The sequence below is a fragment of the Microtus oregoni genome, unplaced genomic scaffold, assembly GCF_018167655.1.
Source record: "Microtus oregoni isolate MIOR12 unplaced genomic scaffold, Mior012 000006F_ref0000085, whole genome shotgun sequence".
NCBI classification, from domain to species: Eukaryota; Metazoa; Chordata; class Mammalia; order Rodentia; family Cricetidae; genus Microtus; species Microtus oregoni.
Genome location: NW_024543065.1, coordinates 56,659,132 through 56,679,330, shown reverse-complemented (window position 1 = coordinate 56,679,330; position 20,199 = coordinate 56,659,132). Strand labels below are relative to the sequence as shown.

The window sequence follows — 20,199 nt, the reverse complement described above, 5'->3', positions numbered from 1 at the left end:
CCCAAATCTACCTCCTAAGAGGTGCACGCTCCTTCTGACAAAGTCCCTGCTCCGCTGGCCACCAGCTGTGCAGTGCTGGGACAATTGCTTAAGCTTTCTTACTTTTAGGAAGTTTTGGTGACAACACGCTCCAGAGCTGTTGGGTGAGGATATGAGGAGTGCTGGGTAGTGTTCTCCACTGGGAACTTCACAGGGCTGCATGGCACCCCAACACCACGTGTGAGTGTGTGTGTGTACATGTGGGAGCTGGTATCTTCCTCTGTTGCTCTCCACTTATTTATTTATTTATTTATTTATTTATTTATTTAAGATTTCTGCCTCCTCCCCGGCACCACCTCCCATTTCCCTCCCCCTCCCCCATCAAGTCCCCCTCCCTCATCAGCCCGAAGAGCAATCAGGGTTCCCTGCCCTGTGGGAAGTCCAAGGACCACACACCTCCATCCAGGTGAGCATCCAAACTGCCTAGGCTCCCACAAAGCCAGTACGTGCAGTAGGATCAAAAACCCATTGCCATTGTTCTTGAATTCTCAGTAGTCCTCATTGCCCACTATGTTCAGCCAGTCCGGTTTTATCCCAGGCTTTTTCAGACCTAGGCCAGCTGGCCTTGGTGAGTTCCCGATAGAACATCCCCATTGTCTCAGTGTGTGGGTGCACCCCTTGCGGTCCTGAGTTCCTTGCTCGTGCTCTCTCTCCTTCTGCTCCTGATTTGGACCTTGAGATTTCAGTCCGGTGCTCCAATGTGGGTCTCTGTCTCTGTCTCCTTTCATCGCCTGATGAAGGTTAATATTCAGGAGGATGCCTATATGTTTTTCTTTGGGTTCACCTTCTTATTTAGCTTCTCTAGGATCATGAATTATAGGCTCAATGTCCTTTATTTATGGCTAGAAACCAAATATGAGTGAGTACATCCCATGTTCCTCTTTTTGGGTCTAGCTTACCTCACTCAGGATAGCGTTTTCTATTTCCGTCCATTTGCATGCAAAATTTAAGAAGTCATTGTTTTTTACTGCTGAGTAGTACTCTAATATGTATATATTTCATACTTTCTTCATCCATTCTTCCATTGAAGGGCATCTAGGTTGTTTCCAGGTTCTGGCTATTACAAACAATGCTGCTATGAACATAATTGAGCATATACTTTTGTTGTATGATAGGGTATCTCTTGGGTATATTCCCAAGAGTGGTATTGCTGGGTCCAGGGGTAGGTTGATCCCGAATTTCCTGAGAAACCGCCACGCTGCTTTCCAAAGTGGTTGCACAAGTTTGCATTCCCACCAGCAATGGATGAGTGTACCCCTTTCTCCACAACCTCTCCAGCAAAGGCTATCATTGGTGTTTTTTATTTTAGCCATTCTGACAGGTGTAAGATGGTATCTCAAAGTTGTCTTGATTTGCATTTCCCTGATCACTAAGGAAGTTGAGCATGACCTTAAGTGTCTTTTGGCCATTTGAACTTCTTCTGTTGAGAATTCTCTGTTCAGCTCAGTGCCCCATTTTATAATTGGGTTGATTAGCCTTTTACGGTCTAGTTTCTTGAGTTCTTTATATATTTTGGAGATCAGACCTTTGTCAGTTGCGGGGTTGGTGAAGATCTTCTCCCAGTCAGTGGGTTGCCTTTTTGTTTTAGTGACAGTGTCTTTTGCTTTACAGAAGCTTCTCAGTCTCAGGAGGTCCCATTTATTCAGTGATGCTCTTAATGTCTGTGCTGCTGGAGTTATACGTAGGAAGTGGTCTCCTGTGCCCATGTGTTGTAGAGTACTTCCCACTTTCTCTTCTATCAGGTTCAGTGTGTTCGGACTGATATTGAGGTCTTTAATCCATTTGGACTTGAGTTTTGTGCATGGTGATAGATATGGATCTATTTTCATTCTTCTACAGATTGACATCAAGTTTTGCCAGCACAATTTGTTGAAGATGCTCTCTTTTGTCCATTGTATACTTTTAGCTCCTTTATCAAAAATCAGGTGTTCATAGGTTTGTGGGTTAATGTCAGGGTCTTCTATTCGATTCCATTGGTCGACTTGTCTGTTTTTATGCCAATACCAAGCTGTTTTCAATACTGTAGCTCTGTAGTAGAGTTTGAAGTCAGGGATGGTAATGCCTCCAGACGCTCCTTTGTTGTATAAGATTGTTTTGGCTATCCTGGGTTTTTTGTTTTTCCATATAAAGTTGATTATTGTCTTCTCCAGATCTGTGAAGAATTTTGATGGGATTTTGATGGGGATTGCATTGAATCTATAGATTGCTTTTGGTAGAATTGCCATTTTTACTATGTTGATCCTCCCAATCCAAGAGCAAGGGAGATCCTTCCATTTTCTGGTTTCCTCTTCAATTTCTTTCTTCAAAGACTTAAAGTTCTTGTCAAATAGATCTTTCACTTCCTTGGTCAGAGTTACCCCAAGATATTTTATGCTATTTGTGGTTATCGTGAAAGGTGATGCTTCTCTGATTTCCCTCTCTGCTTCCTTATCCTTAGTGTACAGGAAGGCAACTGATTTTTTGGAGTTGATCTTGTATCCTGCCACATTACCAAAGGTGTTTATCAGCTGTAGGAGTTCTTTGGTAGAGTTTTTGGGGTCGCTTATGTATACTATCATATCATCTGCAAATAACAAAAGCTTAACTTCTTCCTTTCCAATACGAATCCCCTTGATCCCCTTATGTTGTCTTATTGCTATTGCTAGAACTTCAAGCACTATATTGAAGAGGTATGGAGAGAGTGGACATCCTTGTCGTGTTCCTGATTTTAGTGGAATGGCTTTGAGTTTTTCTCTGTTTAATTTAATGTTAGCTGTCGGCTTGCTGTAAAAAGCTTTTATTATATTTAGGTATGACCCTTGTATCCCTAATCTCTCCAAGACCTTTATCATAAAGGGGTGTTGAATTTTGTCGAATGCTTTTTCAGCATCTAATGAAATGATCGTATGGTTTTTTCTTTCAGTTTATTTATATGCTGGATTACATTGATAGATTTGCATATGTTGAACCAGCCCTGCATCTCTGGGATGAAGCCTACTTGATCATAATGGATAATTTTTCTAATGTGTTCTTGGATTTGGTTTGCCAGTATTTTATTGAGAATTTTTGCATCGATATTCATGAGTGAGATAGGCCTGTAATTCTCTTTCTTGGTTGGGTCTTTGTGTGGTTTTGGTATCAGGGTAACTGTAGCTTCATAAAAGGAATTTGGCAATAACTCTTCTGTTTCTATATTGTGAAATACATTAAGGAATATAGGTATTAGGTCTTCTTGGAAGTCCTGGTAGAATTCTGCATTGAAAACATCTGGTCCTGGGCTTTTTTTGGAGGGGAGATTTTTGATAACAGTTTCTAATTCTTTGCAACTAACAGATCTATTTAGATCGTTCACCTGGTCTTGGTTTAGCTTTGGTATATGGTACTTATCTAGAAAAATGTCCATTTCTTTTGCATTTTCCAGTTTTGTGGCATACAGGCTTTTGTAGTAAGATCTAATGATTCTCTGAATTTCCTCCGTGTCTGTGGTTGTGTCCCCCTTTTCATTTCTGATCTTATTTATTTGCGTGTTCTCTCTTTGTCGTTTAATTAGTTTGGATAGGGGTTTGTCAATCTTGTTGATTTTCTCTAAGAATCAACTTTTTGTTTCAATGATTCTTTGGACTGTTTTCTGTGTTTCTATTTTGTTGATTTCCACCCTCAGTTTGATTATTTCCAGTCTTCTACTCCTCCTGGGCGCGTCTGCTTCTTTTTTTCTAGAGCTTTCAGGTGTGCTGTTAAGTCCCCAATGTATGCTTTCTCCGTTTTCTTTAAGTGGGCACTCAGTGCTATGAACTTTCCTCTGAGCACTGCTTTCATCGTGTCCCATAGGTTTGAGTATGTTGTCTCTTTATTTTCATTACATTTAAGGAAGACTTTAATTTCTTTCTTAATTTCTTCCTTGACCCAGGTGTGGTTCAGTAGTTGACTGTTCAGTTTCCATGAGTTTTTCGGCTTTCTGGGGGTAGCATTGTTGTTGCCTTCTTTTTTTTTTTAATATTTATTTATTTTGTATACAATATTCTGTCTGTGTGTATGACTGCAGGCCAGAAGAGGGCACCAGATCTCATTACAGATGGTTGTGAGCCACCATGTGGTTGCTGGGAATTGAACTCAGGACCTTTGGAAGAGCAGGCAATGCTCTTAACCTCTGAGCCATCTCTCCAGCTCCCTGTTGTTGCCTTCTAACTTTAATCCATGGTGATCTGATAAGACACAGGTGGACACTGATATTTTTTTTTTCTCTAAGTGGTTTTTATGATATTTTTTTTGTATCTGTGGAGGTTTCCTTTATTTCCAAGTATGTGTCAATTTTCGAGAAGGTTCCATGAGCTGCAGAGAAGAAGGTATATTCTTTCCTATTTGGGTGGAGTGTTCTATAGACGTCTGTTAAGTCCATTTGCTTTATTACCTCCAACAATTCTCTTAATTCTCTATTAGGTTTCTGTCTGATTGACCTGTCCATTGGTGAAAGAGGTGTGTTGAAGTCTCCTACTACTAGTGTGTGTGGTTTGATGTCTGCCTTGAGTTTTAGTAATATTTCTTTTACATAAGTGGGTGCTTTTATATTAGGGGTGTAGATATTCAGGACTGAGACTTCATCCTGATGAATTGTTCCCATTATGAGTATAAAGTGTCCATCTCGATCTCTTCTGATTTTAGTTTGAAGTCAGTTTTGTTAGAAATTAGTATGGCCACACCTGCTTTTTTCTTAGGACCATTTGCTTGAAAAACCTTTTCCCAACCCTTTACTCTGAGTAAGATGCCTGTCTTTGTGGTTGAGATGTGTTTCTTGCAAACAGCAGAATGTTGGGATCCTGTTTTTGTATCCAATCTCTTAGCCTGTGCCTTTTTATAAGTGAATTGAGACCATTAATATTAAGTGATATTAATGACCAGTAGTTGTTTACTCCGGTTATTCTTACTGTTTTTGGTAGTAGAGTTTGTGTGTCTCCCTTCTTTGAGTTGTGCTGGTGAAGGGTCACTAGATGCCTGAGTTATTGTAGGCAGTGTTGGCCATGTTGGATTCCTTGGGTTGTGATTTTCCTTCTATTGCTTTCTGTAGTGCTGGATTTGTGGCTACGTATTGTTTAAATTTGTTCTTATCCTGGAATGACTTGTTTTCTCCATTGATAGTGAACGATAGCTTGGCTGGGTATAGTAGTTTGGGTTTGCATCCATGGTCTCAGTTTCTGCAGTACCTCTACAGGACCTTCTGGTTTTCATGGTTTCCATAGAGAAGTCAGGTGTAAGTTTGATTGGTTTACCTTTATAAGTTACTTGCCCTTTTTCCTTTGCAGCTCTTAATATTCTTTCTTTAATCTGTATATTTTGTGTTTTGATTATTATATGGCAAGGGGATTTTTTTTATTTAGTCTGTTTGGTGTTCTGTATGCTTATTGAATATTCAAAGGAATATCTTTCTTTATGTTGGGAAAATTTTCTTCCATAATTTTGTTAAATATATTTTCTGGGCCTTTGAGCTGTGACTCTTCTCCTTCTTCTATTGCTATTATTCTTAGGTTTGGTCTTTTTATTGTGTCCCATATTTTCTGAATGTTTTGTGATGAGAATTTGTTGGCTTTGCTGTTTTCTTTGATCAGTGAGTTTATTTTCTCTATGGTGTCTTCAGAATCTGAGATTCTTTCTTCTATCTCTTATATTCTATTGATTATGCTTGTTTCTGTAGTCTCTGCTCGTTGACCTAGATTTTCCATATCCAGCTGGTCCTCAGTTTGTTTTCTTCCTTGCTTCCATTTCAGTTTTCAATTCTTGAACTGTTTCCATTACCTGTTTGATCGTTTTTTCTTGGTTTTCCAGGGTTTTATTTACGTATTTACTCATTTCTTCAAACTTTTTGTTATACTTCTCATCCATTTCTATAAGGGCGTTTTTACATGTTGTTTAAGGGACTCTATTGCTTTCATAAAGTCAATTTTTTCCACTTCTTCTGTGTTAGGGAGTTCAAGTCCTTCTGTTGTAAGATCATTGGGTTCTGGTGTTTTCATGTTGTTTTTCAGATTGTTGGGTGAATTCTTGCCTTGGCGCCTGCCCATCTCCTCTGTCAATGCTATCTAATAGGTCTTTTAAAACAGGAACAGGTTTCCCTGCTGGCCAGAGGCCCCACTTACAAAATGTCCTCGCTTTGTTTCCTGGCTCCCGCCGCGGGCCAAGATCTCTCTCACCACTCAGAAGGGTCTTCAGGACCAGAACCAGGCTCCCTGTTCGCCAGGGACCTCGCCAACAAAAGGCCTACCCCTCTGCAGGCCAGCCACTAAAACAGAGAAACTCCTGCTGCCCTCTGCCCCGAGCTCCCGACCCAGCACCCAAACAGGCTAAACTGGGTCATCCCGCAGCCCAGCGGAAGGGAGGGGGAGTGAAGGAGGCCCCTGGGCACAAGCTGGGATGTGCCAGGGAGAGGTCGCAGCAGAGGAGCAGCCCCAGCAGAAGATACCAACCCTCGCTGGATAACCGGGGGTGGAGGGTGGAGGAAGGGGGGTGGTGGTAGGGGTGGAGGGTGTCAAGGGGGTCGGGAAATGCCCCCGCTCCATTTCCTGTGTCTCGTGCAGGCCAAGAACACTCTCTCCACTCAGGAGAGTCTTCAGGGACAGGACCAGGCTCCCCGTTTGCCCGTGGACCTCACCAATAAAAGCCCTACCGCTCTACAGGCCAGGCCCCCAAAAATTTAATTGTAGTGGGGCGATCTGCTCTCAGTGTGGTCTTCACTGTTTTATGCTTGGACTATCCCGCATCCGCCGCGTCTGCGCGCAGGTGTCCGCAGCTTGCATCTTGCTCTCCACTTTTTTAAGACAGGGTCTTGGTCTTGCTATGTAGCCCAGGCTGGCCTCAGGTTTGTAGCAATCCTTCTGCCTTAGCTTGCCTTAGCTTCTAAAATGCTGAGGTTAGGTCCAAATCAGGAGCAGAAGGAGAGAGAGCACGAGCAAGGAACTCAGGATTGCGAGGGGTGCACCCACACACTGAGACAATGGGGATGTTCTATCAGGAACTCACCAAGGCCAGCTGGACTGGGTCTGAAAAAGCATAGGATAAAACTGGACTCGCTGAACATAGCGGACAATGAGGACTGCTGAGAATTCAAGAACAATGGCACTGGATTTTGATCCTACTGCATGTACTGTGTGGGAGCCTAGGCTGTTCGGATGTTCACCTTGCTAGACCTGGAAGGAGGTGGGAGGTCCTTGGACTCCCCACAGGGCAAGGAACCCTGACTACTCTTTGGGCTGATGAGAGAGGGGGAGTTGATTGGGGGAGGGGGAGGGAAATGGGAGGCAGTGACGGGGAGGAGACAGAAATCTTTAATAAATAAATAAAATGCTGAGGTTATAAGAGTGAACCAGCACAGATAATATCCAAAAGTCTAATTTTGTTTCATTGAGACAGGGTCCTTTATTTTAAATTGCAGGTATGTGTGTGGTGGGCATGTACACACGAGTGCAGGAGGCCATGGAGTCTAGAAGAGTGTATTAAAGGAGCTAAAACTGGGGTCTCAGGTGGATGTGGGCTACCAGAAGTGGCTCATGGGAAGTGGACTTGAGCCCTTCGAGAGAAGTGGGTGAGTGCTCTCAACTGCTGACCAGCTCTTCAAATCTTGATTTCTTTTTTTCTTTAAATTATTTTTATAGAAATTTTTTATTTATTATATATACAATATTCTGCCTGTGTGTATTCCTGCAGGCCAGAAGAGGGCACCAGACCTGATTATGGATGGTTGTGAGCCACCATGTGGTTGCTGGGAATTAAACTCAGGACCTTTGGAAGAGCAGGCAATGCTCTTAACTGCTGAGCCATCTCTCCAGCCCTATTTTTTTTCTTTTTGAGACAGAATCTGTGTTGTAGCAGCATATTATTTGTATTTTAATAAATAAATTTTGCCTGAAGAACAGAAGCAAAGCTAGCTAAAGCCACTAGAGGTCAGGCAATGGTGACACACACCTTGGATTTGGATAAATCTCTGAGTTCAAGGCCATCCTGGGCTATACAAGATCATTGCAAAAACAAATCCCGGTGGTGGTGGCTCACACTTTTAATCTCAATCCTAGGGAGTCAAACCTTTAATCCCAGCACTAGAGGAAACATAAAATGGGAGAACAGAGGGCTGGAGAGATGGCTCAGTGGTTAAGAGCACTGCCTGCTCTTCCAAAGGTCCTGAGTTCAATTCCCAGCAACCGCATGGTGGCTCACAACACTCTGTAGTGAGATCTGGTGCCCTCTTCTGGCCTGCAGGCAGACATGCAGACATAATACTGAGAATACTGTATACATAATAAAAAATAAAATCTTTAAAAAAAAAAATGGTCGCCCAGCCTTCATAGAGACTTTTTTCTCTAGTTGCTTGGCTGCTTTACTTTTTTGGCTTTCAGGTTGGACTCCAATTTTGTCTCTAGGTTTTTATAAATTTCGCTACACTGTGTAGCCCTAGCTGTCCTAGAGCTCACTCTGTAGATCAGGTTGGCCTCAAACTCAGAGAAACGCCTGCCTCTGCCGCCCGAGTGCTGAGACTAACGGTGTGCTCTACCATGGCCTGGCTCAGCTCATTTTAGGACAGGATCTCCCTGTGCAGCCCTGGCTGGCATGGAACTTGCTATGTAGACCAGGCTAGCCTCAAATTCAGAGATCCACCTGTCTGTCTCCTAGGTACTGACATGAAAGAGATGCAATACCACAGTTTGCAAGCCTTTTATTCTTGATCTTCCTGCCTCAGCATCCCCCATGCTGGGACCAGAGATGGGTGCCACCATACCATAGTTTATATTTTGAGACAGGACCAGGCTGCCTTGAATTTATGCATACCAGGTTTGGCTCACAGAAACCCACCTGCCTCTGCCTCCCAAATGCTGGGATTACAGACACATACTAAAATGCCCAGTAATTCTAAGCTAGGGAATTGAGCCCAGGGCTTTGTGCATGCCAAGCAAGCACTCTGCCAGCTGAGCTGCAGCAGATTCCCCCAGTAACCTGCACTGTATGCCAACTCTTCTCCACAGACCTGGATCTACAGCAGCTAATAAAGCAGCCAACGTCCCAGTCCTGCTGGAGCTGACAGGTGAGAAGCTGGACAGTCAACATTCACAGATACAGCCTATGTAGAAGAGAACACGGTGACAGTAACTCTGGCAGAGGAAGACGGCATGGCACTGTTGCCTTTTACTCTGACAACTCTGGGCAGCGGATGGTCACACCCAAACTCGATGCTCGCAGGGAGCAGAGACAGGGAGGTGGGAGACAAAGTGGCCAGCTGAAGAATAGGATCAAGGAAGGAGGAGGGAGAGGGCAAATGGCACAGTTCTGGAACATTCTGAAGGCGAAGCTGCAGGTTTGCTAACCCACTGAAGGTGGAAAAATACCGAGGGAAGTCCGAAGGGTGGCTGGAGCTGCTCAAGGTGCTGAGCGAAATCCACCAGCAAAGCTGGCAGTGTAGACAAGGGGCCTGGAGTGCCTGTGAAGGGGTGAGGGGTGTGCAAAGGAGGTGACACTCTGGACAATACAGGAGTTGGGACCATTGACCAAAGGATAGGATAAAGCTGGCTCAGTTTGAGGGAGCCACCCGAGGATGACGGCTTTTTGTCCCAGAGGAAGAGAGGCTTTGGCTTCCTTTCAGGTCCCCTGGGGATCCTCAAGTCACCCATCTTGAGCCTTGCAGGCAGCCACAGGCGCTTGAATGATGTGGCATGTCACCTAACACCTCTCTCACTCACAGATCCAGAAGACTTTGCTCTGTGACCATTTATTGTGGGTCCTCTGCTCGGCACGGAGGCAGGAAGACGGGATGGCGTGCTATGGCTCTCTCCAGATCTCCTTTGTCCTATCACGGCTGAGACATGCCTCTGGCTGACAGCCCAGTGACAGCAGGGGTCACTGTCAATAATTCAGTGGCAGGGAAGGAAGAGAGGTACACCCAGGAGTTCAGGAGGGGAGGGTAGAGGTTCTAGCGTCTGGGGCCTCTAGAGTGCCAACCTCCAGGGCAGACAGTTGTCAGCTTGCAGCAGGCTGGCCGGGAAGCCTGGGCTTCTGAGGTTGGTTGGGGCCGATGTACTGGAGAGGCACATGGGTGGGGGCTGTGATCCGGTCAGTGCCTAGGTAGGGCTGGAGGACAGCGGGCACGAGGACAGAACCATCCTGTGGACAGGGCAGTATCAGGATGCTACTCTTCCCCCAACTGTCCTCTCTGCTGCTAGTGCACGTCTCAAACTTGGACACTATTCCTCCTCTTTCCAGTACTGCCAGTTGAACCCAGGATCTCCCTGATGCCAAGCAAACTCTTAACCACTGAGCCACACCCCAGCCCCTCACTGGGGGATTCTAGGCAGGGGCTCTACCACTGAGCCACACCCCAGCCCCTCACTGGGGGATTCTAGGCAGGGGCTCTACCACTGAGCCAGGCCCCAGCCCCTCACTGTGGATTCTAGGCAGGGGCTCTAGCACTGAGCCACACCCCAGCCCCTCACTGTGGATTCTAGGCAGGGGCTCTACCACTGAGCCACACCCCAGCCCCTCACTGTGGATTCTAGGCAGGGGCTCTACCACTGAGCCACACCCCAGCCTATTTTTACTTTTACACTGAGATAACTAAGATTCCCAGACAGGCTTGAACCTGCAGTCCTTCTGTCAAGCATGAGAGTCCTGGCTTGGGGATCTCTCACCTTTTGCTGATTGCTCTCCAGGAGGGCAATGAGGACTCGGGGAACAGCACAAGCCGTGGCGTTCACCTGGGAGAAGGGTGTGCTCAGGACCAGGCTCTGTCCTGGCCCTGGGAGCGGGGTGAGGTGCTGCAGAGGATGGGGAAGTGGAGACGCAGTGTGGGCCTCACCGTGTGTGCAAACTGCAGCTCCCCAGTCTCCGTCTCAAACATGATATACAGGCGGCGGCTCTGGAAGTCTGTGCAGTTGGAGGCGCTGGTGACCTGGAGCAGGGGCAATTGAGAGGCTGTCTTGGGGGACCGGCCCACCCTCCAGTGTCTTACCACACATCCCCACTAAGCCAGGGCTTTCACCTCTCCATATCGGCCTCGGCCAGGCATCCAGGCCTCAATGTCGAACTTGCGGTAAGCAGGGAGACCCAGTTCCTGGGTGGGCATGTCCAGCACCCTGAGGTCAAAGTCAGAAACAGGGTAGAGGTCACTGGGCCAGGGTAAAGGATGCTCAGTGGGAGAGGAGGATATGGAGGTAAAAAGGAGAGAAAGGGATATGAAGAACACAGAGGCCGGGCAGTGGTGGCGCACGCCTTTAATCCCAGCACTCGGGAGGCAGAGGCAGGTGGATCTCTGAGCTCGCTCGAGGTCAGCCTGGTCTACAGAATGAATTCCAGGACAGCTAAGACTGTTATACAGAGAAACCCTGTATGGTGGGCAGGGAGGAAGAGAACCTGGCACTGGGGAGGTGGTGATACCCAGAGGAGATGGAAGGACAGCCATATAGCAGTCTATGGGCTACTCACCCAACCATTCTTATGGTCTAGAACAGCATCTCCAGTTTTGGAGTTCTGTTTTCTTTCTTTTTCTTTTTTTTTTTTGAGGTAGCATCTCATGTAGCCCAGGCTGGCCTAGGATTCTCTATGTAGCTGAGAATGGTCACAAGCGACCGGACTCTAGGTAGGTGTGCACCTCTAGGCTGTTTTGTATGTGCTCACTGGCTGCGCTGGACAGGCTGGGCAGCGAGCTCTGGGGATCCACTTGTCTCTGCCTCTGCAGTACAGGGGTTACATACATGCCATCACCCCTATTATACGGGTGCTGGGTGTCAGAAATGAAGCGCTCATGATCGCAGAGTAGGCACTTTTCTGAGCTTGTTTTCTGTTCCCTTTGAAATAGGGCCACATGTTGTCCAGGGTGGCCTCAAACTCATAGCAATCTTCCTGCCTCAGTCTTCCAAGTGCTTGGATTTTAAGTATGGGCCACTACATCAAACCCTTTCTGTTTTATTTACTTAGTTATTTTGAGACAGAATCCTCCTCTATAGTTCAGGCTGGTCTTGAACTCATGAAAATCTGGCCACAGCCTCGTAAGTGTTAGGGATTATAGCCGTGTGATGCCCTGCCTGACTACACACTCTTAAGTTTTTATGTTTTGTTTTGCACAATGAGTCACTTGGGGAAGAACTGGCCTTCTTCAGACCTCTGGAAAGCTGTGTGCCCTAAAGGATGAGTAGCCCTTGTGATACCTGGTCCCTCCCTCTCCCACCTCTGCTTCACTCTGCAGGACGAGGAGGTCTTTTGAACCTCACTCTAGGGATGGTGAGCTGCCCCAGGGGGTCAGGGAACAGCTTTACCATGCTACCATGCGAACTTTTCAAACTCCTATAAAGCAAGAAAATGCAGACAGAGATTATACCATCCAGAGGCCTCGCCCAGGGGAAAGGAGGCAAAGGAGCAGGTGGCAGGACAGCCCAGTCAGCCCCACTCCCTTCCTCAACTCCAACGGGCCCACCCATCTCCGCACCGGAAATGCAAGCCCAGCTCAGTCAAGATCTCCACCTGCAGGGACAGGAACTCATCCAGCAGCTGTGAGCTCTGCTCTAGCCCAGGGGCTGTCACCCCAAACATCTCCACCTGGGACAGAGCAGAAACACCGGGTCAGGAGGTTCTGGGTGGTGGCGACCTGTGCATGGCCAGCTAGGTCTGCGCCACTCACTTTAGCGAAGTGATGGACTCGGTACAGCCCCCAAGGCTCCTTCCCGGTGTCGGTCTCCGCCCGGTAGCAGGTGCTAGCACAGACCATCCTAGTAGGAGCATGTGAGGCCAGGTCAGGGAGGGCAGGAGATATTACCAGCGGGGTCTAGGGTTAAAGAAACTGGGCATCACCTGACTGGCAGGTCCTTGAAAGCTACAGAGTGGTCCATGAAGTACCCTGGGAGGAGAAAGAAGCAGGACGGGGTTAGCCAGGCTTACCATCTCCACAGAAGTTGGAGTGAGATTTAGAGAACCCAGGTCAGAGAACACGGCTAGTCACTGTACTGTGGAGCAGTCAACAACCCACACAACTGCATGTGTTAGCTGCAGGGCTGTGATCTGTCCTCTTCAGGGAGCTGTGCCCCTCACACCCAGGCAGATGCTCACCTGCCAGCCCCACCTCTGCTGTCCCAGCCAGGTTGAGATCTTCGAAACGGGAGGGGTCAATATTGTAAATTTGGGATGGGTTGGCATTTGGTGTCATTCCACAGCCTTCCTGGGGGACGGGAGCAGGGTTCAGGTAACCTTGGCCTCCCCCGTTCTGGAGCTACCCCAGCCGTTCCTCTAGAAGCTTCCAGAATTGCTCCCTCTCCCCCCATTATGGCTAACTTCCATGACCCAGCCCAGGGCAGTCTCCTCAGGCAGAGAGGGCCTGGCATTCAGGCCTTACTCACAAACACAGCTCCTCGCAGAAGGTCTGGAACCGTCATGGGGGTGAAGCCCTGCAAGAGGGGAGGGGTAAGTGAGGCACAGAAACCTAAGAGCAGGCCTGAGGAGGGAGACCGTGGCTGCCCCCGGCCATCTGCAGTCCACCCCACTGCAGGACACCAAGCACAGATGACTTGGAAATGAGCGTGTTGATAATATACAGAGATGTGAACCACCCTCTTGGGTGTATTTTGAGACAGAGTTTCACTATGTAGCTCAGGTCAGTCTTGAAACTTTGATCCTCCTGTCTCAGCTTCCCCAGTGCTGGATAAAGTGTGTGTGTGTGTGTGTGTGTGTGTGTGTGTGTCCCAGGGAATGGAAGCAGGGCCTTCTGCATGACAGGCGAGTGCTCCACCAGTTAACTTAGCTACATTCCTAGCCCCCTTGAACATCCTTAATCCCTCTAAGCTTGGTACCAATGGCACCCTGTCCAGGCAGTCCTCAGGTAGGCCATACCCTGCTGATAAGCTTGCTGAGGGTAAAGTTGACCAGGCCATGCTGTAAGAGGGCCCCAGCTCCGCGCAGGTAATAGGACCGGTGGCCAGACACGTGAGACAGGCGCCTAGAGACAGACAGGCAGACAAACCAGCAGTGCCTATGGGCCAGGTGGGTGGGGAAAGGACTCGCATGCCCAGGGGGCAGAGGCCCAGATGCTAGGCGGGCCTGGCATCAAATATTCATCTTGGGCAGGCCCAGCCCCAGTATTCCACCTTGTGCCCTAAGGCTGCAGGACAGAGCTGGCTGCCAGCTGTTAGTGTGTGGGGATCCAGTAAGAGGGGGTGATACTAGGGGTGGGGTGGGGTGGGGGCTCACTTCTGCCGGATAATGTCGAGTTTCTCGCCAATTTCCAGGTGGCCTCGGGGTCGGAAGGAGAAAACTGGTTGTATGTAAAAAACAATGGGATAAGAAAAGAAGAAAGATTAACTGAAGAGAGGGGGATCAGAGAGCAAGGAGGAGAGAGGGACACAGGGAAGGGGGTAAGAAAATGGAGAGAGGAGAGAAGAGGGAGGTGAGGGGAAGGAAGGAAGGAAACAGGTGAGTGAGGTGAGAGAGAGGGGCAAGATGAGAGCAGACAGAAACAGACACACACAGGAGCTAGAAGAAAAGCCCCATAGAGTGGAGAAGAGACAGCCATCCAGCCAGGCAGACACGCTGTACCATGCCAGGGAGGGCTACCCACAAGTAAGGGTAAGGAGACTCAGCTTCAGCCCAAGTCAGGTGGGCTGCTCCAGCTGCAGCCCCCAGCCCTACCCTCACACAAGATTACCCATGCACCACTCCCAGACTGAGACCCGAGGGACACTGGATTCGGGCCCTGGAGTGTGACTCACCTGGCTTGTCTCCCACCACGCGGAGCACTCTAGCCTGGCTCTCATCCCCAACAGGCTGCAGGAAGAGGAGCGTGTCAGATGGAAGGCAGCAGCTCGGACACCCTGCTTCCCTTGCAGCTCGAATGGCCTTTACCGTGTCTGGGTGGGTCTGGTTGGGCAGCCTCAGTGCCCGCAGATAGAACTGCTCCTCCAGCTGGGTCTCTCTGGGGTACAGCGGTATGAGCTGCTTCCGGATTTCCCGGCCACGGGCCCGGAGGCCCTGATATTGAGGGTCCTGGACATGGCAGACAGGGTTAGCTTTGGGGAAGGTCAGGGATCCCTTCACCAGCCTGGCTTGTCCTTGCTGGCAGGACACCACATAGACACCTGCCACCTCTTTCCATCCAGCAACCTGGATTTCTGCTCAATCAGCAAGTTCATGCAAACAGGCTTCAGGCCTGGCCAATGGGAACTTTCTCTTGTTTTGGCTGTGAGGAGATAGGAGCCAAGCTGAGCTACCCATAATCAGCCTGAGGACTCCAGAGGCAACTATGAGGAAGGTGTGTATGGCTCTGACTTACTTCCTCTGCCAGAAAGGAAGAAAGCTGGGCTCAGAATAAACCTGGATATGGAGCCAACAGCTGGTGCCAGCTGTGCCTGAAGTCAGCTTTATCTTCACAAAGCGACAGGCAGCTTTTGTTTTTAATGACTATTATTTTTTAATTGTGTGCATATGCCAGAGAACAAATGTGGGTCCTCTGGAAGAGCAGCACACACTCATGACCATGACATCTCTCCAGATCCAGAACAAATGTGGGTCCTCTGGAAGAGCAGCACACACTCATGACCATGACATCTCTCCAGATCCAGAACAAATGTGGGTCCTCTGGAAGAGCAGCACACACTCATGACCATGACATCTCTCCAAATCCAGAACAAATATGGGCCCTCTGGAAGAGCAGTACACACTCATGACCATGACACCTCTCCAGATCCAGAACAAATGTGGGTCCTCTGGAAGAGCAGCACACACTCATGACCATGACATCTCTCCAGATCCAGAACAAATGTGGGCCCTCTGGAAGAGCAGTACACACTCATGACCATGACATCTCTCCAGATCCAGAACAAATGTGGGCCCTCTGGAAGAGCAGTACACACTCATGACCATGAGCCATCTCTCCAGATCCAGTGGAAGCTTTTCTTTTTTTTTTAAAAAAAAAAAATTTACTTATGCTGGGCAGTGGTAGCACACACCTTTAATCCCAGCACTCAGGAGGGAGAGACAGGTGGATCTCTGTGAGTTCAAGGCCAGCCTGGTTTACAAGAGCTAGTTCCAGGAGAGGCTCCAAAGCTACAGAGAAAGCCTGTCTTGAAAAACAAAAATTAAAAAAAAATTATTTATGTTTTATGTATGTGAGTTCTGCATGCTAGAGAGGGCATCAGATCCTATTATAAATGGTTGCAGCCACTATGTGGGTATGGGAATTGAACTCAATACCTCTGGAAGAGCAGCCAGTGCTCTTAACCACTGAGCCACCTTTCCAGCCCCAAAGGAAGCTGCTCTTTTTATCTTACCTCCTAACCCTGTCTGAACTGTGCTGTCACGACAGTGGAAGAACTGTGACCACATGGAGCCCTCCCCACCCTCCCTGGTGGGGCGTGGACATTAAGGCGTACCTTCTGCACTTGCTCATTGTCTTGGTTTGCCTGGTGGAGAAGAGGGAAGGGGATGGTGATTAGGTAATGAACTTGGGGATCTGGAGCACAGACAGAAGAGGTCAAAGTTCAAACAGGACCGGCATCTGAATCTCTCACTGTCAGTGCCTGGCTGGGTCCCTCCACCACTCTGCCTCAGTTTCTCTATCAATACAGCCATGAGGTGGCAACATAATACAGCAGTAATAACACCCACCACTGAGGTAACTGTCCCCTCCTCCTGGGCTCTGTGGGGGAAGACGAGGCTCGTACATGAGCTTCCGTGTTTATTTCCTAGAGCTATCTCTTTGTGCGTCTGGATTTAAACCCAGGGCTTTGCCACTGCAGCCAATACTCTAGCACTCGGCTACATCCCTGGCCCTATTGTTTCTACTTTAATTTTTATTTAGGAGTCTCTGTGCGTCTGTGGCGATGCTGCATGTGTGGATGGATGCCCAGAAGAGGGTCTCAGAATGTCTGGTGCTGCAGTTACAGGTGACTGTGAGCCTCTTGATGTGGGTGCAGAGAACCAAACCCAGATCCTCTGCAAGACCCGCTGGGCCATCTCTCGGCTCAGGCTTTTGTTCTTGTTTAAATGACCTTTTGAGCAATCGTGCAGGGCACTCTGGCCTGGAACTTGGTATGTAGCTGTTGTGGTTTTAAGGAGAATGGCCCCATAGGCTCATTTATTTGCTTATTCCCCAGCTGATGAACTGTCTGGAAGGATTGGGAGGAGGTACTGTGGTTGGACTGTGAGCTATCAAAATCGTCCACCAGGTCTAGTTTCTTGCTCTCTGCCTGTTTCTTGCATATCACAATGTAAAGCTCTCAGCTACCGCCCCAGCACCATGGCTATCTGCTTCCCACCATGCTGATAACGGACCAATGCTCCGAAACTGTAAGAAGTCCCAATGAAATACTTTCTTTAAGCGTTGCCTTGGTCATGGTGTCTCTCTACAGCAATAGCACAGTGACAGGCAGTAGCTAAGGATGATACTGAACTCTTGGGTCTGCACCTGCCAGGAGCTGGGATTACAGCTGTGTGCCATCACAGCCTTTGTGACTTCTATGAGGCCACCTGTGCTACTGGTTGTCAAGCTTTCTAAGTGTCGAAGTGTCATGCTAGATGGGGCACTGTAATTGAATGTTGGGGTTACAAAAAACTTTGGCAGCGGCCATCTATGTGGGGTGCTGTAATGGAATGCAGGGCTGCAAAAAGTTGGGGTTTCTGAATGCGCAATGATGGAAATTAATTACAAATCAAATGTAACAAATGTGAGTGCTTCTGGGAAAGGGGCTGGTGAGTGGGGAAGGTGAGGAAGCTCAGGTCTAACCAGGCTCTCTCCTCCCCACAGCCGTGACTCAGTTTGTCCTTCTCTAGGAAGCCTTCAGTTCAGAACAGGTGGGCCCCCTGCAGGCTGGCCTTAACCTAGCAACAGTCAGGACTGTTGTGAGGGTGGGTGTCTGAGCCCTGGCAACAAGAAGGGAGTCTACTTAGGGAGCAGCCTCTTTGCTCCTGGAAAGGACCTTGAGGCAGAAAAGCTCACTTTTTGTCTCTGACACAGTGGTAGACATCTTGGAATGGGGATGGGGTCCAATCTATGTATTGAAGTTGGGCACGTGGAGGAAAAGAATCTAGCTGGGGATGCTGAGGAGAGCTAATTCATCAGCCTTAGGAGCATCAGGCCTAGGTGGCTTGTTTTATTAGGTAACAATTCTCTACACAATTCAAGCCCCTTTAACTATATTTCCTGTTACTTCCAGCCAGAGGCACCCTTGCCGCCTCCAGGCTGCCCTGGCCCACGCAGTCCCCATGCTCACCAGCAGGGCTCGCACTGCCTTCGCCACAGCCTCCTTCTCTGCCTCCAGGCTCTGGATCTGCTCCCGCAGCTGCCTTAACTCCTGCCACGTGGAGATCTGTGGGAGGACACCGCGAGAGGAAAGGGGGATGGCCACTGCTGGAGCCTCAGCTACTGGCCCCTGGAGGGCAGCAGGTGAGCCTCAGTGCCTCTTCCCAGAAGCCCAGGCGGGCACACGGCTGCCCTGAACCAACACATTTCCCAGCTCACTTTGCAGTCACTTCTGCTGGTGTGATCCAGACCAACCAAGCAATGAGCGTGGACATGTGACTCTTTTTTTCTTTTTGGTTTTGTGAGAGACAGTGTACTGAAATACAGTCTAGGGTGGCCTTGAACTTGTAACCATCCTGTCCCTTCTCTGAGTGCTGGGACTATAGAGGCAGGCCTGGCTAAGTAACCTCTTTAAAGGTGATTAGCCTTTCTTTTTTATTTTGGCTATTTCGTATGTGACTATGGCATGGAAGTCAGAAGACAATTTATAGGAGTTGGTTCTCTTCTTCCACTATGTGGATCCCAGGGACTGAACTCAGGTTGGCAGTCTTGGTAGCAAGTGTCCCTCTGGGCTGGGCCACCTGGCCCACAGAAATTTAAACAAGGTCAAAGTGTACACAACTGACAATGTCTGGCTCCTTGGCTCACAGGTCAGTGGCTGGTGATGTGGGGGTTTAGGAGATGCGGTCTTGCTGGAGGAACTATGACCCTGGAGGTGGGGTTTGAGAGCTTAAAGCCTCGCCCTACATCTAGTTTGCTCTCTGCCTTAGGCTGGTGGTTAAAGATGTGAGCTCTCGGTTTACAGCTCTGCCACTCGCTGCCATTCTGTCCCCGCCAACCCCAGAGAATGCTTCCCTCAGCTGGTTTGGTCATGGTGTTTCCTCACGGCAACAGAAAAGTGACCAAGTCGGAAGGGTTCAAGATGGAGCTGGGATGTCCTGACTGATCCATTACACTCAGAACTCACCACCGACATGGCAACCCCCAATTCCAGTTCCCTATAAGGTACCATTATGCAAGCACTGATGAGTTTATCATTTGCATCTGGTCTCAACATCTGGATACATAAGTGTTGCTTAAGCATCTGTTCAGCAGGTATTTTTTTATTCATTCACCCCTATTTATCCGTTTTCTATTAGAGCATGATGCAGAGGTGTCTCCAAGAGCCCCTCCCCAAACCTCTCCAATCTGATCCCCAAACCTCACTCCTCATTTTTCTTTGTGGCCTTAGGGCGAGCCTGGCATGAAGTTTGAGCACCGAAGACAATGGTATTTAAATTCCAGGAATAACACGTAAAAGGTCGTGCAGGCCACAGAAGGCATGCATGACGTTCAGTGGGGCCTTAGTTCTCAGTGGACCATAAGTGGGCGTCACGTACAAGACCTTGCCTGACTCGGGAAGGAACACAAATTCCTGTAAGTAGTTCCGCCCACTTCTGGAAAGCCTCGGGCAAACCCAGTTTGGTAAAGCCAGCAGCCGGCTCCCGCAGCCGGCGCAGGCACACTCACAATCGCAGGCAGGTCAGCCGGCCGCAGCTCCCCCTTGCGGAGTTCCAGGGCACGCGCGGTTGCTTCTGGGCATGCGCACAGTGACTCCATGTCCAAGTGAGGAAGCTGGCTGTAGCCCTCACGTGCGTGTTCGTACAGGAGGTTCCGAACTCGTTTCTGTGTAGCGAAGCTTCTCCTTGGGTTCTGGTTGCACACGCAGCGTCCTCGGGACCGGAGGCCCTGGCGAGCCAGTAAAGGCCGCAAGAACCGTGCCATGGATGCCGCCATCTTGGATTGGGAACCAGGAGTCACTCACCGGGACGAGCCAATCAGACGCGGAAAGAGATTTCCCGCCCAAGCTTCGGAAACCCTTCCAATGAGGAAAAATCGAAGCGAGATAGACTGTGTCCTTGTCCAATGGTCACCTTTGTTCCGCCCCTTTGTGG

The 20,199-nt window shown here is 48.6% G+C and overlaps 1 protein-coding gene across 1 annotated transcript; it reads right to left on the bottom strand.

Annotated features, from left to right (window-relative positions):
- Window positions 1-8,246: 8,246 nt before the first annotated feature.
- Window positions 8,247-20,197, bottom strand: Sars2 (seryl-tRNA synthetase 2, mitochondrial). The gene is made up of 16 exons (XM_041653908.1): window positions 19,775-20,197; window positions 18,237-18,332; window positions 16,398-16,427; window positions 14,872-15,012; window positions 14,739-14,793; window positions 14,221-14,284; window positions 13,864-13,969; window positions 13,374-13,421; window positions 13,087-13,195; window positions 12,832-12,877; window positions 12,662-12,749; window positions 12,470-12,579; window positions 11,027-11,120; window positions 10,844-10,936; window positions 10,677-10,742; window positions 8,247-10,152 (listed from the first exon to the last, which is right to left on the bottom strand). Exons 1-16 carry the CDS (start codon window positions 20,039-20,041, stop codon window positions 10,009-10,011), a joined length of 1,557 nt encoding a protein of 518 aa, XP_041509842.1. The 5' UTR covers window positions 20,042-20,197; the 3' UTR covers window positions 8,247-10,008.
- Between the last annotated feature and the right edge of the window lie 2 nt (window positions 20,198-20,199).